This window comes from Siphateles boraxobius, unplaced genomic scaffold, assembly GCF_051911475.1.
Source record: "Siphateles boraxobius isolate OS27281-9 unplaced genomic scaffold, OSU_SipBor_1 6, whole genome shotgun sequence".
NCBI lineage: Eukaryota > Metazoa > Chordata > Actinopteri > Cypriniformes > Leuciscidae > Siphateles > Siphateles boraxobius.
The window spans coordinates 11,302,893-11,319,815 of NW_027509186.1; the positions used below are offsets into that span (position 1 = coordinate 11,302,893).

The window sequence follows — 16,923 nt, forward strand, 5'->3', positions numbered from 1 at the left end:
TCTGGCCTGCTGAATACCTTGGTCCAAAGCGGGCTAGCTTGGGCTTGAGAGGTTACAAACAGAGGCAGAGTTTACTTGAGTCTGGAGACGGCAGCGCCGCATGATTCTGTCAGTATTAAAGATTTTTTAAAATAATTTACCTCAATTAACTTTCATGTTTGAATGCTTTCTGTTTGTGATCCGATGTGGATTCTTATCACTGTACAAGGTAAAAATATTTATATGTGATGCAAAAGACAATGCACTCTAATCATTACCATAGTAAACATTGTAAATATGAACGATTGAAGAAATCAGACAAATCATAATGGCTTTCACAAGCATGTTTTTATTTTATCTGTCAGTAGCCTACGTCTCGTCTCTTTATACTATAAAAATAAAGCTTTTTTTTTTTTGCGGAGCTTCATCTGTTTCTCTATCTGAAAAGATAACTGTAGTCTACAGGGAGAGAGTGCTAAAGCTCCTCAGGTCGTATTATTGGTGGCATATTTTTTTTAAATACCATGAAAACTCCACGATGTTTAAAAGAAAAAAAAATCCGGAATAGCCAAAACATCAAATAGCCTATAAAATGCAGCTAATGAAGGATAAAAACAAAGGCTGACTTCAGAATGACAGGAATTGTACTAGCATACTATTCTGAATCCGGCTCAATGGCTGCGTTCCAAACCGCATACTCAATGAGTAGGTACTTAATTTCAATGAGTACTTACTTAACGAGCGCTAAAAGAGTAGGTACTTTATAGCCAAATCTCGTTGAGTATGAATGCGATCCGGACATCATCCGCCATGTTGACGTTATCATGTGACCTACGACATGTTATCACAAGCGCAACAACTTAAAAGATGAACGACACGTTTAATTCATCTATCTGTAAATATCTTGATATTGATGAAACTTGCTCATTTTGTGGTATTGTTGAAGAAACAGCTGCCAATTTATTTTGTGAATACATTTAGGGTTGATTTAAGTTGTTATATTTTAAACCCTTCTAATGTGACCCACAGTTCCTTATAACGATTTTTTAAGAAACCCCAAAATCGTTATCTCTTGAATATGTTGTTAATTTCTTTATTTTATACCCAAAAAGTTTCTCCTTCAAGTTTTCCTCTTTTCTTGATGAATTTACCTCTCGTTTCATCCCTCAGACAATAACAACAAAACTATTTTTTAATGTATTATGAAGAACTATTTATATTTAAAGATATTTAGCCTTGTTATTGTTCTTTTTTCCTGTGTATAAATATCATATTATGATGTACACAAACTAATGATCTTTATGTTTTCTGTTTTGTCATTATGATTGTTCATTGTTAGATACAACTAGTATCTTTCCATGATCTTTATGTAATAAGTTTATAAGTTTAAATTATATGAGCGACAGGTGCACTAACACTTCATAACATCAGTAACTCGACAGCACAACCTAGAACAGTTTTCCTCTGCGTTTACTGTCTGCAGTGCACAAGGAGACGGGCCGCTGCTCGAAGATCTCCTTTGGAGAAACTGTTGACTTTATACTCGAAAAATGCAAGTATCGCTCATAAAAAATTAATATTACCTCAGAATGAATTGCATTGTTAACCCACCCCAAAACTTAAACAAAATAATATTAAATGCTGACCAATACTTAATTATATTACTTTTTTTTATACACTAAAAATGATATAATTTAATAAAACAAGCAAAATGTAATTTGTTTTGTCATATGAGTTATGCATGAATACACGTGAACATCTCAATTGTCAGTCAAGCAATGAATTAATGCATACATTAAATAATTATATTTATATACTGACAACAATAAGAAACATGAGTAAATGAGTAAAAGAACAAATAAAAGTAACCATCACACAATAAACAAATGCTTGCACATGAAACAAATCTTTATTCAAACTACATGCATGTATTTGGGCGCTGAAGCCCACATCCTACTGCCATCTCAACACAGCGGTTCCCATTCTGCGGCTTTATTCTGATGAATTCACCAGAGGTGACCGTGCCTTCGTGCCGGAGCTTGTTGCTGCGCTGCGCTTCACAATCTGAGGCGATAAGGGCAGATGGAGAGATCTTATGACAGTCTCATCCATGGCACCGTTTCCAGGATTCAGCTCTGGGCTCCTCATCCTCAGTGCTCACACCAGTCTGAATAAAAACATGTTTAGTTACTTTATAGATTTGTTTATTTACCTTATTTACAGCACATTAGTCTAATGTCAACAGTGTTGACAACAGTGAATTAACGTTATCCTATCCTATGATAATGCCACACATACATCACTCAGATGTCTTTTTCATGTTGTGATGTGCTCATCTGCAATTTGTCAATACTTACAATATTTTCCTTTCAGATGTAAATAGACATTTTAAATAAGCGTGTTTAAGATGTATATGGTTATGTAAATCCACTTTAGAGACGTTACGTGTGCTTAGAGCTCCCCTGTTAGCTAGCTATACAAAACATGTTTTTACAGCAAAATCACAACTATACTATACTGTCTAACTACTTTACACCTTCAACAGTTAAAACGTCTTCTCTATTGTAGTTTAACACATAAGGAACCGTGTTTACTCACATTTGAAAACCCCCGGCGTCACTGATCTCCGTGATGTTTGATAATGACGTATGCTCTCGCGTGGCCTCCTGGGATAGAAGAGTATCCATCGGTTGAGCACTCAAAAATCGGGCCGGAAGCAGTAAGCCATCCGGGAACTTCTCCCCTACTCTTTTATGAATACTGATGTTTCGAACGTACTGCTTCCTTCACGTACTGTTTTCGCCTACTATATAGTAGTAAAGTAGGCACATTCGAACGCACTTAAGTCCAAATCTCGCGATAATTGGTACGTCACCCAGGTAATTCTCGCCTACTCTTTTGGATTAATACATACTTTTTCGCTCGCCTACTCTTTTCCCATACTAAATAGTAGGGAAGTATGCGGTTTGGAACGCAGCATATATGTGTAGGCCTTTGTTCAAAAGGGGTGGAAGGAACAAAACAAAAAAAATGTTAATAGCCAATAGAATCACCCAGTTGCATAGACTCCCACTCATGCAAGTCTGGAGAATCATGACTGTTAATGAAGAGGGAGGGTATATCATTAATTAGCCAAAGTCAGTAGGGTACAAAAAGACCAAAGGGCAGCATCTCAACAGTGTGACAAGCTGTATAACAATGGTAGGAATTTGGTGTGCTCTTCAGTGTCTGGCACTTTGTGTTTGGTTCTGTGCTTTCAGTCATGCTGTTCCACAGTGGAGTAATCTGCCCCAGAATCCTCAAACTCTGATGTTCGAGCAAACTGACCAGCGGTTTCAACAGCAAGCCAGTCAACAGTTTCCTCATCCAGTTCAACAGCAAGCTAGTCAACAGTTTCCCCAGTCAGTGCAATGGCAAGCTAATCCGCAGTTTCCTCATCCAGTTCAACAGCAAGCTAGTCAACAGTTTCCTCATCCAGTTCAACAGCAAGCTAGTCAACAGTTTCCTCATCCAGTTCAACAGCAAGCTAGTCAACAGTTTCCTCGGCCAGTTCAACCGCAAGCTAGTCAACAGTTTCCTCGGCCAGTTCAACCGCAAGCTAGTCAACAGTTTCCTCAGTCAGTTCAACAGCAATCTAGTCAACAGTTTTCTCAGCAGTTTCAGCCTAAGCAGACAGTGGCACAGGCAGAGCCCCTTGACAAATGTGCTGTAGCTGATTATGAGCAGATCCAATGTGGACCACCTGGTATCAGTGGTGCTGAGTGTGCAGCTATCAACTGCTGCTTTAACGGACAGAAGTGTTACTATGGGAAGGCAGGTAAGAGTGCTGAGTCAATGCAAACGTGTTTGTTAAACTGATCTTCAGCAATAACCTGTTATTGTTACTCATTCCAGTGACTGTCCAGTGTATACGAGATGGTCAGTTTGTGGTAGTGGTTGCTAGAGATGTTACGCTGCCTCGATTGAGCCTGGATTCAGTCCGTCTCCTGGGTGGAAATGACCCACCTTGCAGTCCTGTGGGATCCACTCCTTTCTTTGCTATATACCAGTTCCCTGTCACTGCATGTGGCACAAGCATGATGGTGAGTAGCTGCTTGTTTTCTTTCTGCATGACTTAGAATGGGTTGGATACCAACAGTGTTACTATTTGCAGGAGGACAGTGGATATGTGGTGTATGAAAACCGAATGATCTCCTCGTATGAAGTGGGTATTGGACCACTTGGTTCCATCACAAGGGACAGCCATTTTGAGTAGGTGACGTATGCTTTGTCATAAATTTTAATTATTGACAAGTGCTACAAGCTCATGGTTTGTCCAGGCTTCTCTTCCAGTGTAGGTACTCGGCTACTTCTACGGAAGCTCTGGTTGTGGAGGTCAACAGTGTTCCTCCACCTCCACCAGTAGCTGCTCCTGGACCCCTCAGGGTGGAGCTTAGACTGGCAAATGGTCAATGTGTCACTAAAGGCTGTGCAGAAGGTAGGTGTTTGTCCCAAGTATGCCTAAAGCCTCTTAAACTCCAGGTTGCAGCAGTTTAGTTGAACACTGTATCCTCAGGGGATGAGGCGTACACATCCTACTACAGTGATGCTGATTATCCAGTTACAAAAGTCCTGCGAGAACCTGTGTATGTTGAGGTGCACATTTTGGAGAGGACCGACCCCAACATTGTCCTGATGCTGGGACATTGCTGGGCGACACAAACCCCAAGTCCACTCAGTCTACCCCAATGGGACCTTCTTGTTGATGGGTGAGTAATACCAGTCTTTATCCATGTGTTGTATGGCATTTCTGACTGCCTCTTTGCCTTTCAGATGCCCTTACCAGGATGATCGTTACCTGACCACATTGGTTCCAGTGGCTGGATCTTCTGGTCTTCAGTTTCCAACCCACTACAAGCGCTTTGTTGTGAAGATGTTCACATTTGTAGATCCAGCATCACTAGCTCCTCTGCAGGAAACCGTATGCTCCGCAGCCTTACCTCAAGCCTTAATATTAGTGCTATTTATAGTGAATTGTGTCTTAACCCTTTACCCCTCTGTTAGATCTTCATCCACTGTAGTACAGCGGTATGCCATCCCTCTTCTGGCTCCTGTGAGCAAAGCTGCACTAGGAAAAGTGAGTGCTTTTTGTATATTGACTTCAGGAACTGAATTTATTTAAATGCCCCTCATGCTTCTACCACTTTTTACAGGAAGACATGCGCACGTCAAGACCATCTCTAGTGGGCAAACTGTGGTGTCTAGTGGAGAAGTTATCCTGGTCATGTGAATGTGTGTGTATATATATTTTTTTAATAAACTTCCTGAAACTCAACAGTTTCTCTTTGGTATTGATTTCTGACTGGAGTTTCGTGACTGTTCTCAGTTTGATTTATAGGGCTGCACTACTAAACCTTTTTTTCTTGTGCCTTCAAGTTCTAGACTTGAACTAAATGGGCCAAGCTTCTGCCCAAGCAATTTAACTTAACTATTTGCCAAGCTCTAGTTGCTAACTTGGGCCCCGGTTCATGTTTCACATGGTATGAAATTAAGGGTTGTGTAACTTCTGTTTGTGGCTTTACGGCTGGACTAACATAACTGAACATTGATACTCAAACATGCCCATGATACTCAAACATGCCCATGCCCCTCTAAGGTCATTTGTTGGCTTTCTTTGGTAGTGCTTTTTGTCATTTTAAACTTTGTTGGCTGAAGACCAAGTTTAGTTTGAGGACAAACGTACAAAGTGTGACGGAGGCCAGCTAGTAGTTGCTGTGAGTAAACCTCACTTCCCTGAACTCAAGAGGTGCTCTAGTGTCTGACGCTAGAGGCTGCAATCTTTAGCCTCATCAGCTCCGACTCCACCGTCAGGCCAGAAGTAGGTGTGCTAGTGCATGCCAGGGCCAGTTGTTTCCATGGTCACTTCCGGGGCTTGATCGAACCTCGTCAGGGCTTCCTCTGGGCCAACAGCCAGGGTTTTCTGGCCTGCTGAATACCTTGGTCCAAAGCAGCCCAGCTTGTTACAAACAGAGGCGGAGTTTACTTGAGTCTGGAGACGGCAGCGCTGGATGATTCTGTCAGTATTCAAGATATATATTTTTTAATTTATCCTCAACTAACTTTCATGTTTTAATACTTTCTGATTGTGATCTGATGTGGATTCTTATCACTATATGAGGTAAAAAAAAATGTATACGTGATGCAAAAGAATTCTTGAAGAAATCAGACAAATCATAATGGCTATCACATTCATGTTTTTATTTTATCTTTCAGTAGCCTACGTCTAGTCTCTTTATACTATCAAAATTAAGCAACTTTTTTTGGGGGGCGCTTCCCCTGTTTCTCTGCCTGAAAATATAACTCTAGTCTACAGGGAGAGAGTGCTAAAGCTCCTCAGGTCGTATAATTGGTGGCATATTTTTTTTTAGAAATGATCATTCTTAATGTGATGTAAATATGTCCTGTAACTGCTTTATAAACAGATGCGACTGAATAAGTGTCTTTGTTTTGTGAAATAGACCTAACAGTAAACCAATTTATTTCTGTGTGACTAATGTGCAATTTTGACAAATTCATTAATGTATCACTTTTTATTGTAAACCTGTAAAACATTGATGCTTGGGTTTTAAATATTGACAACTACAACAAATGCCAGCAACACGTTTCTCACCATTCCTGTTTTTTGAAATGTGTTCGGTGTGGTATTGCGGCTGTCAGAGCAGAAACAAAAGCTCCTGCTCTCTGCATGTTTTTCCATTATATTCTTTTGAAAGATCTGAAAAAGCCTAAACTTAGACCCCTCCCCTTGAAGAAAACAATTAATACACCAGGTGTAATCATTGGCTCAAGTCGGACAACATGCGTGCATCGGATTTGCTCACCCTGGGAAAAATTTCAAGAATTTTGGTTTTTTCCAAAAACCTACTTTTGCGAACTACTCCTAGCTTTTTGGCCTGATCGGAACCAAACCACTGTAAGAAGTATTCTTTGGAGAGACTATCAATAATCATTAAAAAAAAAATCCAAATTTCAATTCACAGTCGCACAAAGCAAGGTCCATAAAGACATGGATGAGCGATTTTGGTGTGGAGGAACTTGACTGGCCTGCACAAAGTCCTGACCTCAACCCGAAAGAACACCTTTGGGATGAATTAGAGTGGAGACTGTGAGTCGGGCCTTCTCGTCCAACATCAGTGCCTGACCTCACAAATGCGCTTCTTGAAAATTCCCATAAACGGTCAATAAACAGTGCCTGACCTCACAAATGTGCTTCTTGAAAATTCCCATAAATGGTCAAAAATTCCCATAAACACACTCCTAAACCTTGTGGAAAGCCTTCCAAGAATAGTTGAAGCTGTTATAGCAGCAGAGGGTGGGCCAACTCCTTATTAAACCCTACAGATTAAGAATGGGATGCCATTAAAGTTCATGTGCATGTAAAGGTACATGTCCCAAAAATTTTGGCAATATAATGTAAATATTACAGCAGCACTCAAGATGCATGAACTCCACAAGTTTTTGTGTTTGTTCACATGGTTAGTGTCATTTATTTGGATTCGTGAACCATATACAGTATATTAAGAATCTGAAAAGACTTAGTGGGATTTTGGGTGGGAATCTGATTTTTTTATTATATGTGAAATTATAACAAAAATAAACAATACTGCTGGACTTCCTGGATTCATAGATCCCTGCGAAATATTTGTTTAATCAGCATTTTTTGAACGAATGTTTTGAATGAATGATTCAATGACAAATACATTTTTAACAGTCACTTGTAGCCACGACGCCACCTACTGATGTAACAATGTAATTGATTCAACCATTATTTGAAATGCGAAGTTTTGTGCTTTTAGTGATTTTTTTGTGCTCTATTTTGATCGCTTCCGTAGAAATCAGTGTTTATATTCAAACTATAAACTTTTATCCCAGTACCTATGTGATCATTTGAATATTTGTAACATAATTTATATGTATGTTATATTTAACCAGGATAAAACTTCTCTTTGGTTTGATGAGGTTGTGGCTGTATTATGTGGCAAAGAAGAAGAAATGAGAAGAGAAGAGATGAGCTGCAAGAGAGAGAGGACATTATTTTGATTAAAGGTTATGAGGCATAATTAAAAAAGAAAATGTTTTATTTAAAAAAAAAACCTTCTACTCTCATTTTGTGCAGTTTTGCCTCAGAGCCTCATCAGTTTTATTCACAATTCTCCTGACTGATTTCCGCTTCAACAGCAGATCATCAGTTCTCCGCAGTTCGAGTCCAAACTTAGTTCAATGTACTGGTGACTCAACAACTACTGCCATCGGTTCAGTGTTATTATATTACCAATTTTATTTGTTTTACTGTTATACGTTCTGTTGCTCATACATTAGAAAAACACAATTCGCATGCCCGTCACTGAAAGAGTCAAGCGTTTTTAATAGTACTCGTTGTGCACTGAACATTTATTCGCTGACCGACAGAACAAAAATGGCGTTCATTAGTTCCCTTTTAGTCGAGTGATTGGGATCACGCTTAGAGAGCCTGTCATCTTCGAGTATTGTAAAAACGATCCAATGCACATTGACGTGCAAGAATTGCATCACACACTCCGCCCCACAGCGCTGGAATAAATATGGAAGTGGATGCACGCACCAGTAGTCTTTCGCTTCGGAGCCGATAGGTCTTCATGACTATGTCTCTGAAGAGTGTTGTTATATTACAACGAACGAGTATGGCTGACTTCAGAATGACAGGAATTGTACTAGCATACTACTCTGAATCCGGCTCAATATGTGTAGGCCTTTGTTAAAAAGTGGTGGAAAGAACAAAACAAAAAAAAATGTTAATAGCCAATAGAATCACCCAGTTGCATAGACTCCCACTCATGCAAGTCTGGAGAATCATGACTGTTAATGAAGAGGGAGGGTATATCATTAATTAGCCAAAGTCAGTAGGGTACAAAAAGACCAAAGGGCAGCATCTCAACAGTGTGACTAGCTGTATAACAATGGCAGGAATTTGGTGTGCTCTTCAGTGTCTGGCACTTTGTGTTTGGTTCTGTGCTTTCAGTCATGCTGTTCCACAGTGGAGTAATCTGCCCCAGAATCCTCAAACTCTGATTTTCAAGCAAACTGACCAGCGGTTTCAACAGCAAGCCAGTCAACAGTTTCCTCATCCAGTTCAACAGCAAGCTAGTCAACAGTTTCCCCAGTCAGTGCAATGGCAAGCTAATCCGCAGTTTCAACAGCAAGCTAGTCAACAGTTTCCTCATCCAGTTCAACAGCAAGCTAGTCAACAGTTTCCTCATCCAGTTCAACAGCAAGCTAGTCAACAGTTTCCTCGGCCAGTTCAACCGCAAGCTAGTCAACAGTTTCCTCATCCAGTTCAACAGCAAGCTAGTCAACAGTTTCCTCGGCCAGTTCAACCGCAAGCTAGTCAACAGTTTCCTCGGCCAGTTCAACCGCAAGCTAGTCAACAGTTTCCTCAGTCAGTTCAACAGCAATCTAGTCAACAGTTTTCTCAGCAGTTTCAGCCTAAGCAGACAGTGGCACAGGCAGAGCCCCTTGACAAATGTGCTGTAGCTGATTATGAGCAGATCCAATGTGGACCACCTGGTATCAGTGGTGCTGAGTGTGCAGCTATCAACTGCTGCTTTAACGGACAGAAGTGTTACTATGGGAAGGCAGGTAAGAGTGCTGAGTCAATGCAAACGTGTTTGTTAAACTGATCTTCAGCAATAACCTGTTATTGTTACTCATTCCAGTGACTGTCCAGTGTATACGAGATGGTCAGTTTGTGGTAGTGGTTGCTAGAGATGTTACGCTGCCTCGATTGAGCCTGGATTCAGTCCGTCTCCTGGGTGGAAATGACCCACCTTGCAGTCCTGTGGGATCCACTCCTTTCTTTGCTATATACCAGTTCCCTGTCACTGCATGTGGCACAAGCATGATGGTGAGTAGCTGCTTGTTTTCTTTCTGCATGACTTAGAATGGGTTGGATACCAACAGTGTTACTATTTGCAGGAGGACAGTGGATATGTGGTGTATGAAAACCGAATGATCTCCTCGTATGAAGTGGGTATTGGACCACTTGGTTCCATCACAAGGGACAGCCATTTTGAGTAGGTGACGTATGCTTTGTCATAAATTTTAATTATTGACAAGTGCTACAAGCTCATGGTTTGTCCAGGCTTCTCTTCCAGTGTAGGTACTCGGCTACTTCTACGGAAGCTCTGGTTGTGGAGGTCAACAGTGTTCCTCCACCTCCACCAGTAGCTGCTCCTGGACCCCTCAGGGTGGAGCTTAGACTGGCAAATGGTCAATGTGTCACTAAAGGCTGTGCAGAAGGTAGGTGTTTGTCCCAAGTATGCCTAAAGCCTCTTAAACTCCAGGTTGCAGCAGTTTAGTTGAACACTGTATCCTCAGGGGATGAGGCGTACACATCCTACTACAGTGATGCTGATTATCCAGTTACAAAAGTCCTGCGAGAACCTGTGTATGTTGAGGTGCGCATTTTGGAGAGGACCGACCCCAACATTGTCCTGATGCTGGGACATTGCTGGGCGACACAATCCCCAAGTCCACTCAGTCTACCCCAATGGGACCTTCTTGTTGATGGGTGAGTAATACCAGTCTTTATCCATGTGTTGTATGGCATTTCTGACTGCCTCTTTGCCTTTCAGATGCCCTTACCAGGATGATCGTTACCTGACCACATTGGTTCCAGTGGCTGGATCTTCTGGTCTTCAGTTTCCAACCCACTACAAGCGCTTTGTTGTGAAGATGTTCACATTTGTAGATCCAGCATCACTGGCTCCTCTGCAGGAAACCGTATGCTCCGCAGCCTTACCTCAAGCCTTAATATTAGTGCTATTTATAGTGAATTGTGTCTTAACCCTTTACCCCTCTGTTAGATCTTCATCCACTGTAGTACAGCGGTATGCCATCCCTCTTCTGGCTCCTGTGAGCAAAGCTGCACTAGGAAAAGTGAGTGCTTTTTGTATATTGACTTCAGGAACTGAATTTATTTAAATGCCCCTCATGCTTCTACCACTTTTTACAGGAAGACATGCGCACCTCAAGACCATCTCTAGTGGGCAAACTGTGGTGTCTAGTGGAGAAGTTATCCTGGTCATGTGAATGTGTGTATATATATATTTTTAATAAACTTCCTGAAACTCAACAGTTTCTCTTTGGTATTGATTTCTGACTGGAGTTTCGTGACTGTTCTCAGTTTGATTTATAGGGCTGCACTACTAAACCTTTTTTCTTGTGCCTTCAAGTTCTAGACTTGAACTAAATGGGCCAAGCTTCTGCCCAAGCAATTTAACTTAACTGTTTGCCGAGCTCTAGTTGCTAACTTGGGCCCCGGTTCATGTTTCACATGGTATGAAATTAAGGGTTGTGTAACTTCTGTTTGTGGCTTTACGGCTGGACTAACATAACTGAACATTGATACTCAAACATGCCCATGATACTCAAACATGCCCATGCCCCTCTAAGGTCATTTGTTGGCTTTCTTTGGTAGTGCTTTTTGTCATTTTAAACTTTGTTGGCTGAAGACCAAGTTTAGTTTGAGGACAAACGTACAAAGTGTGACGGAGGCCAGCTAGTAGTTGCTGTGAGTAAACCTCACTTCCCTGAACTCAAGAGGTGCTCTAGTGTCTGACGCTAGAGGCTGCAATCTTTAGCCTCATCAGCTCCGACTCCACCGTCAGGCCAGAAGTAGGTGTGCTAGTGCATGCCAGGGCCAGTTGTTTCCATGGTCACTTCCGGGGCTTGATCGAGCCTCGTCAGGGCTTCCTCTGGGCCAACAGCCAGGGTTTTCTGGCCTGCTGAATACCTTGGTCCAAAGCAGCCCAGCTTGTTACAAACAGAGGCGGAGTTTACTTGAGTCTGGAGACTGCACCGCTGGATGATTCTGTCAGTATTCAAGATATATATTTTTTTAAATTTATCCTCAACTAACTTTCATGTTTTAATACTTTCTGATTGTGATCTGATGTGGATTCTTATCACTGTATGAGGTAAAAAAATGTATACGTGATGCAAAAGACAATGGACTCTAATCATTACCATAGTAAACATGAATGCTTGAAGAAATCAGACAAATCATAATGGCCATCACATTCATGTTTTTATTATCTTTTTTTGGGGGGCGCTTCCCCTGTTTCTCTGCCTGAAAATATAACTCTAGTCTACAGGGAGAGAGTGCTAAAGCTCCTCAGGTCGTATTATTAGTGGCATATTTTTTTTTAGAAATGATCATTCTTAATGTGATGTAAATATGTCCTGTAACTGCTTTATAAACAGATGCGACTGAATAAGTGTCTTTGTTTTGTGAAATAGACCTAACAGTAAACCAATTTATTTCTGTGTGACTAATGTGCAATTTTGACAAATTCATTAATGTATCACTTTTTATTGTAAACCTGTAAAACATTGATGCTTGGGTTTTAAATATTGACAACTACAACAAATGCCAGCAACACGTTTCTCACCATTCCTGTTTTTTGAAATGTGTTCGGTGTGGTATTGCGGCTGTCAGAGCAGAAACAAAAGCTCCTGCTCTCTGCATGTTTTTCCATTATATTCTTTTGAAAGATCTGAAAAAGCCTAAACTTAGACCCCTCCCCTTGAAGAAAACAGTTAAAACACCAGGTGTAATCAGGAATGTCTACTTGTGATCCGATCAACCAAATTGCATCTTAATACTGGCTGTGAACAGGGTTTGAGAGCATTGCATATGTGTGCAAGCAAGAATTGCCCTTATATGAGTTCTTGAAGAGTGTGCACTTTCACATGACTAGTTATTTGGTCTTAAAGTCACCCTGTAGTAAATTTTATCCCTTAAATCTCATCTTTGATAACCAAAATAACATATTTAAAAAAAATTCCTTGGAAAAAAGTTTTTCATGCATTAAAATTGCCAGAATGTTACACTACACCCTTGCCTCAGTTAGTATGCATGGTTCTGTGAATATGAAAATTAGCCCCACATCCAATCATTTTACACCAGATCAGAGATCCACTCATTGGCGTGATTGGTTACAAGGTAGTTTGTGACGTCAGAAACACCAGCGATTTCAAACCACGTTTTTGAGACTGTCTTCGGTTCACTGCAGTTGTAATAGTTATCCTTTCATTACAGAATTAATTAACGTATTGTTTAGGTCAATATAGACTAAAAACCTTAATATTATCCTATTTATTTCCTGATTCCTCAGCTTCTGGGAATGTCCCCACCAATCTCAAAACCAAACCTACGCCCTTGGGAAATTCTGTAATTAATTACTCACCCTCATGTAGTTCCAAACCTAAAAGACTTTCGTTCACACAAATGAAGATCTTTTTGATGAAATCCGCAAACCTTCTATCCCTCTATGACACTTTTAGTTAGTTAAAGTTTGTAGCTGTCTATAGAGGGATAGAAAGTTTGCGTATTTTATCAAAAATATCTTCTTTTGTGTTCTGAAGATGAACGAAAGTTTTACGGGTTTGGAACGACATGAGGCTGAGTAATTAATGACAGAATTTTCATTTTAGGATGAACTATCTCTTTAACTATCCCCTTAGTCTATTTTTGCCCGCAAATGTTAGCAAGACTTATTTCAGTTCCAATCGACTTTTAACGAAAACAGTAGAGTGAAGGACTCAATTACTCATGTGTACATTTGTCGCTAAACTACCACCGTAACAGAAATGGTCTCTGAAAGAATCAGGGAACGAATTATTAGGGGTTCAAGCACGTAGTGCTGAAACCCCATTGTTATTGTTAATTTTGCCATGATGCAGCATTCTCCATCTAAAACTGATCGGGCAGACCGAACCATAAATCGTAGAGACTTGAAAATTTGAGGGCTGGTATTACTCACACCACCTACAACGTCACCAAGGGCGTGCCCCAAACGGCCTGACTGGGGCGCTACAGCGGTCAAAGTTACGAACTCCTAAACCGTTGGGCGTAGGCTCAAGTGTCTTATATCGTTGGAATCATTGGCTCAAGTCGGACAACATGCGTGCATCGGATTTGCTCACCCTGGGAAAATTTTCAAGAATTTTGTTTTTTTCCAAAAACCTACTTTTGCGAACTACTCCTAGCTTTTTGGCCTGATCGGAACCAAACCACTGTAAGAAGTATTCTTTGGAGAGACTATCAATAATCATAAAAAAAAAATTCCAAATTTCAATTCACAGTCGCTAAGGGGAACCAAAATTTACGAAGTGATGGGGGCCACTTTTACTAAAACGGCTATAACTTGTGAACGGAAAGAGATATTTTTGTTAAACTCGGGACACGTTTATGAGCTCAATTTGAGGTCACATGAAAAAAAAATTGTGAGGATTGGCCACTTGGTGCCTATAACAGGGACAAAAATCATGAAAATGGCTATAACCGCACCCAAACGTTAGTCTGGTGAAATTTGCCATGCAGTGTCTTTATCCATGGTGCCATGAAAGTCTATGAGAACATTGGCGTATCTCAAAAAACTCTGTATGCGTCATCGGCACAATGCCCTTAAGGAGCCTGAGAAGTTTCAAGCCAGTGTTTTTCTCGGAAGTGACCTCAGAGTCCTGAATCCTTGTCAAGTCCAACGATACCAAACATGCCAGGTTTCGCCTGGTTTGTGTAACTTGTTGTATCAAATCCCTGTCGAACTCTTAATTTGAATTAGTCTGTGACATCACATGTGGGCGCAGTCGGGGACGGCAAGAATATATATGTGCCGCTGTAACGAGACATCATTGTTTGTTTTGATGTGTGCGAGTTCTTGACAATGTAAGTTTCCATTAATATACCTTAGGTGAAAGTGTATGTGTATCAGTAGACATATGTATGTTTATTCAATTCTATATTGTTGTTTTGTCGTGATATTTATGCACATGTTAAGAAGAGAGTTTCGATTAACAGACATGTAGGCCTACAAATAGACGGCCACGTTCTGTGTTTATTGCAAATGCATTAACAATACTGATATTGATCGCTGGAATATTTGTGTGAAGTTATCATTTAGCATTCTTTTTACAGTTTGAGGGTGTTGTTTAGGTGATTTAACACAAATAGGCCCATTTGTTATTGTTTAGCACCAAATCTTGTGACTGTTCTATTACTGGTGCAGGTCCGCCTAGTGGTCATTCGTTTAATTTCATTTAATACTGCAATTCCCAATTCAGTGTTGCTTTATTATTGCAATATATATTTGCCGGCATTGTATTTAAATATTTGATTCGTTTATTTAATTTATTCATTGTTATATTTTTATTTCAGAAACCACAATAAACCTACATGTAAAACAAACTACTTGTGGATTTATTGGAATAAAAAAAATGCTTGGGAACTGAAGCTGTCATGAACTTCTTTGCTTACAAACCTTCTGATCGAGGTTGAGGATTAGATGTTGACAAACCAGTACAAGCACATACATCTTTAACAGGTGTCATTTAGCGCTTAAAAAAATTGCGATTATCTTCGAAATCATTAGTCCGATCTAGACAAAACCACCACAGGAAATTTGAAAACATAGGTCAATAGCTAAAGTAGCTTTACACATCTCTTAATAACTGACAAATCTCTTCCCAAACCTGTTACCATATTTTCTATCTGTTTTGACCACTTCAGCCTACTGTCTAATATATCTCCAAGAAGTCTTATTTCCTCTACCTGTTCAATAGGCACACTCTTTACAGACAAATGTAACTTTTGATGCAATTTGATGCAAACACAATGCTTTTGGTTTTTAATAAAGTTTAGAACCAACTTATTATTCCGTACCTACTTTATGACCAATTGTATTTCCTCATCCAAAGCAGTAGACAGCTGCTCAACTGATGTTGCAGGTAAATATAACGTTTTATCATCTGCATACATGACTGTCCATGAACACTTTAAAACAAGAGGAAGATCATTGGTCTTAAACAACTTCCTTGAGGCACACCACATTGCAACTCTTTCAAATCTGAATAACTTCCATTATAAAATACACATTGTCCCATTAGACAGTTAACTTATAAACCAATGTACAGTATGAGAAGTACATTTATCTAACAATACTGCTTCATACTGTTATTGTCATCAATCTCTGCTCTCTCAATATGCATGCTGAAAATTATAGGGCAAATTATTCTCCTCACAAACTATGCTTTTCAATTCTTTGCTAAGATCTGGTAGCAAACTTATCGGTCGACTATTATGACCATTAAAACCCAGTGCTGCATTTTTCTGTAGATGAATAACCTTTGCATCTTTCCAAGCTAAAGGAAAAATACCTAATTAAAGATGATTGCAAACTGGTTCTGCCAAACAACATTTCTTCTCTTAATTTATCAACTTATTTATGAAAAAATCATTTAAATAATTTCCAATTTCATATGGTTTAAAAATAGTTAAAAATTAGTCATATGTATAAATAAAAGAAGGAATTTGACTTGCTTTCCTAACCATTATTTCACTGATTGTACTCAATTTTTTTTACAAACATATTTACATTCACTTATTTTAATTTTGTAAAACATTATATTCTTTTCCCTATTAATTTCAGTTATACTTGATTTCTTAATTTGTAATAGACGTCCCAATCATCCTTGTTCCCAGTTCTGTTTGCTGTACCTTTGCCACATCTCTCTCAAACATAATGTTTTTCAACTCATTATCAATCCACGGTGCCCTAACAGATTCTTTACTGTACTTTTTTTTCATAGGTGCATGTTTGTCCACCAAAGGGTAAAATAATCTTTCAAATGCTGACAATGCATTATCAGGATGAACTGCCTTACAAACATCAATCTAACACATTATTTACGTCTGTACAAAATGATGAACTTGCATGATCTTTTATACATTACTTTTGGGTTTCTGAGTGTTTACATGCTTGCTAAATAAAACATAAACTATTTTACGCATGTGCTTAAACCGCTCGAACACCGATAAATGTTAATTGTCATTAGTAGTATTGTGTGAACTGATTTAGAAGATTCGAA

At 39.6% G+C, this 16,923-nt stretch overlaps 2 protein-coding genes across 2 annotated transcripts; both read left to right on the forward strand.

The window, feature by feature from the left end:
* Positions 1 to 3,177: 3,177 nt before the first annotated feature.
* Positions 3,178 to 5,248, forward strand: LOC143715853 (zona pellucida sperm-binding protein 4-like). The gene is made up of 8 exons (XM_077207667.1): positions 3,178 to 3,796; positions 3,874 to 4,061; positions 4,133 to 4,230; positions 4,299 to 4,456; positions 4,535 to 4,727; positions 4,792 to 4,939; positions 5,023 to 5,095; positions 5,172 to 5,248. The coding sequence occupies exons 1-8, from the start codon at positions 3,178 to 3,180 to the stop codon at positions 5,246 to 5,248; spliced, it is 1,554 nt and encodes a 517-aa protein (XP_077063782.1).
* Positions 5,249 to 8,953: 3,705 nt separating this feature from the next.
* On the forward strand, positions 8,954 to 11,085 carry LOC143715852 (zona pellucida sperm-binding protein 4-like). Its single transcript, XM_077207666.1, has 8 exons — positions 8,954 to 9,633; positions 9,711 to 9,898; positions 9,970 to 10,067; positions 10,136 to 10,293; positions 10,372 to 10,564; positions 10,629 to 10,776; positions 10,860 to 10,932; positions 11,009 to 11,085. The coding sequence occupies exons 1-8, from the start codon at positions 8,955 to 8,957 to the stop codon at positions 11,083 to 11,085; spliced, it is 1,614 nt and encodes a 537-aa protein (XP_077063781.1). The 5' UTR covers position 8,954.
* Positions 11,086 to 16,923: the final 5,838 nt, after the last annotated feature.

Excerpts from the sequence above, each read along its gene's own strand:
- LOC143715853 (XM_077207667.1), top strand. The coding sequence starts at position 3,178 with ATGGTAGGAATTTGGTGTGCTCTTCAGTGTCTGGCACTTTGTGTTTGG. Across the intron at positions 4,062-4,132 it reads CATGTGGCACAAGCATGATG|GAGGACAGTGGATATGTGGT; the intron begins GTGAGTAGCTGC and ends TACTATTTGCAG. Across the intron at positions 4,940-5,022 it reads TAGCTCCTCTGCAGGAAACC|ATCTTCATCCACTGTAGTAC; the intron begins GTATGCTCCGCA and ends CCCCTCTGTTAG.
- LOC143715852 (XM_077207666.1), top strand. The coding sequence starts at position 8,955 with ATGGCAGGAATTTGGTGTGCTCTTCAGTGTCTGGCACTTTGTGTTTGG. Across the intron at positions 9,899-9,969 it reads CATGTGGCACAAGCATGATG|GAGGACAGTGGATATGTGGT; the intron begins GTGAGTAGCTGC and ends TACTATTTGCAG. Across the intron at positions 10,068-10,135 it reads ACAAGGGACAGCCATTTTGA|GCTTCTCTTCCAGTGTAGGT; the intron begins GTAGGTGACGTA and ends TGGTTTGTCCAG.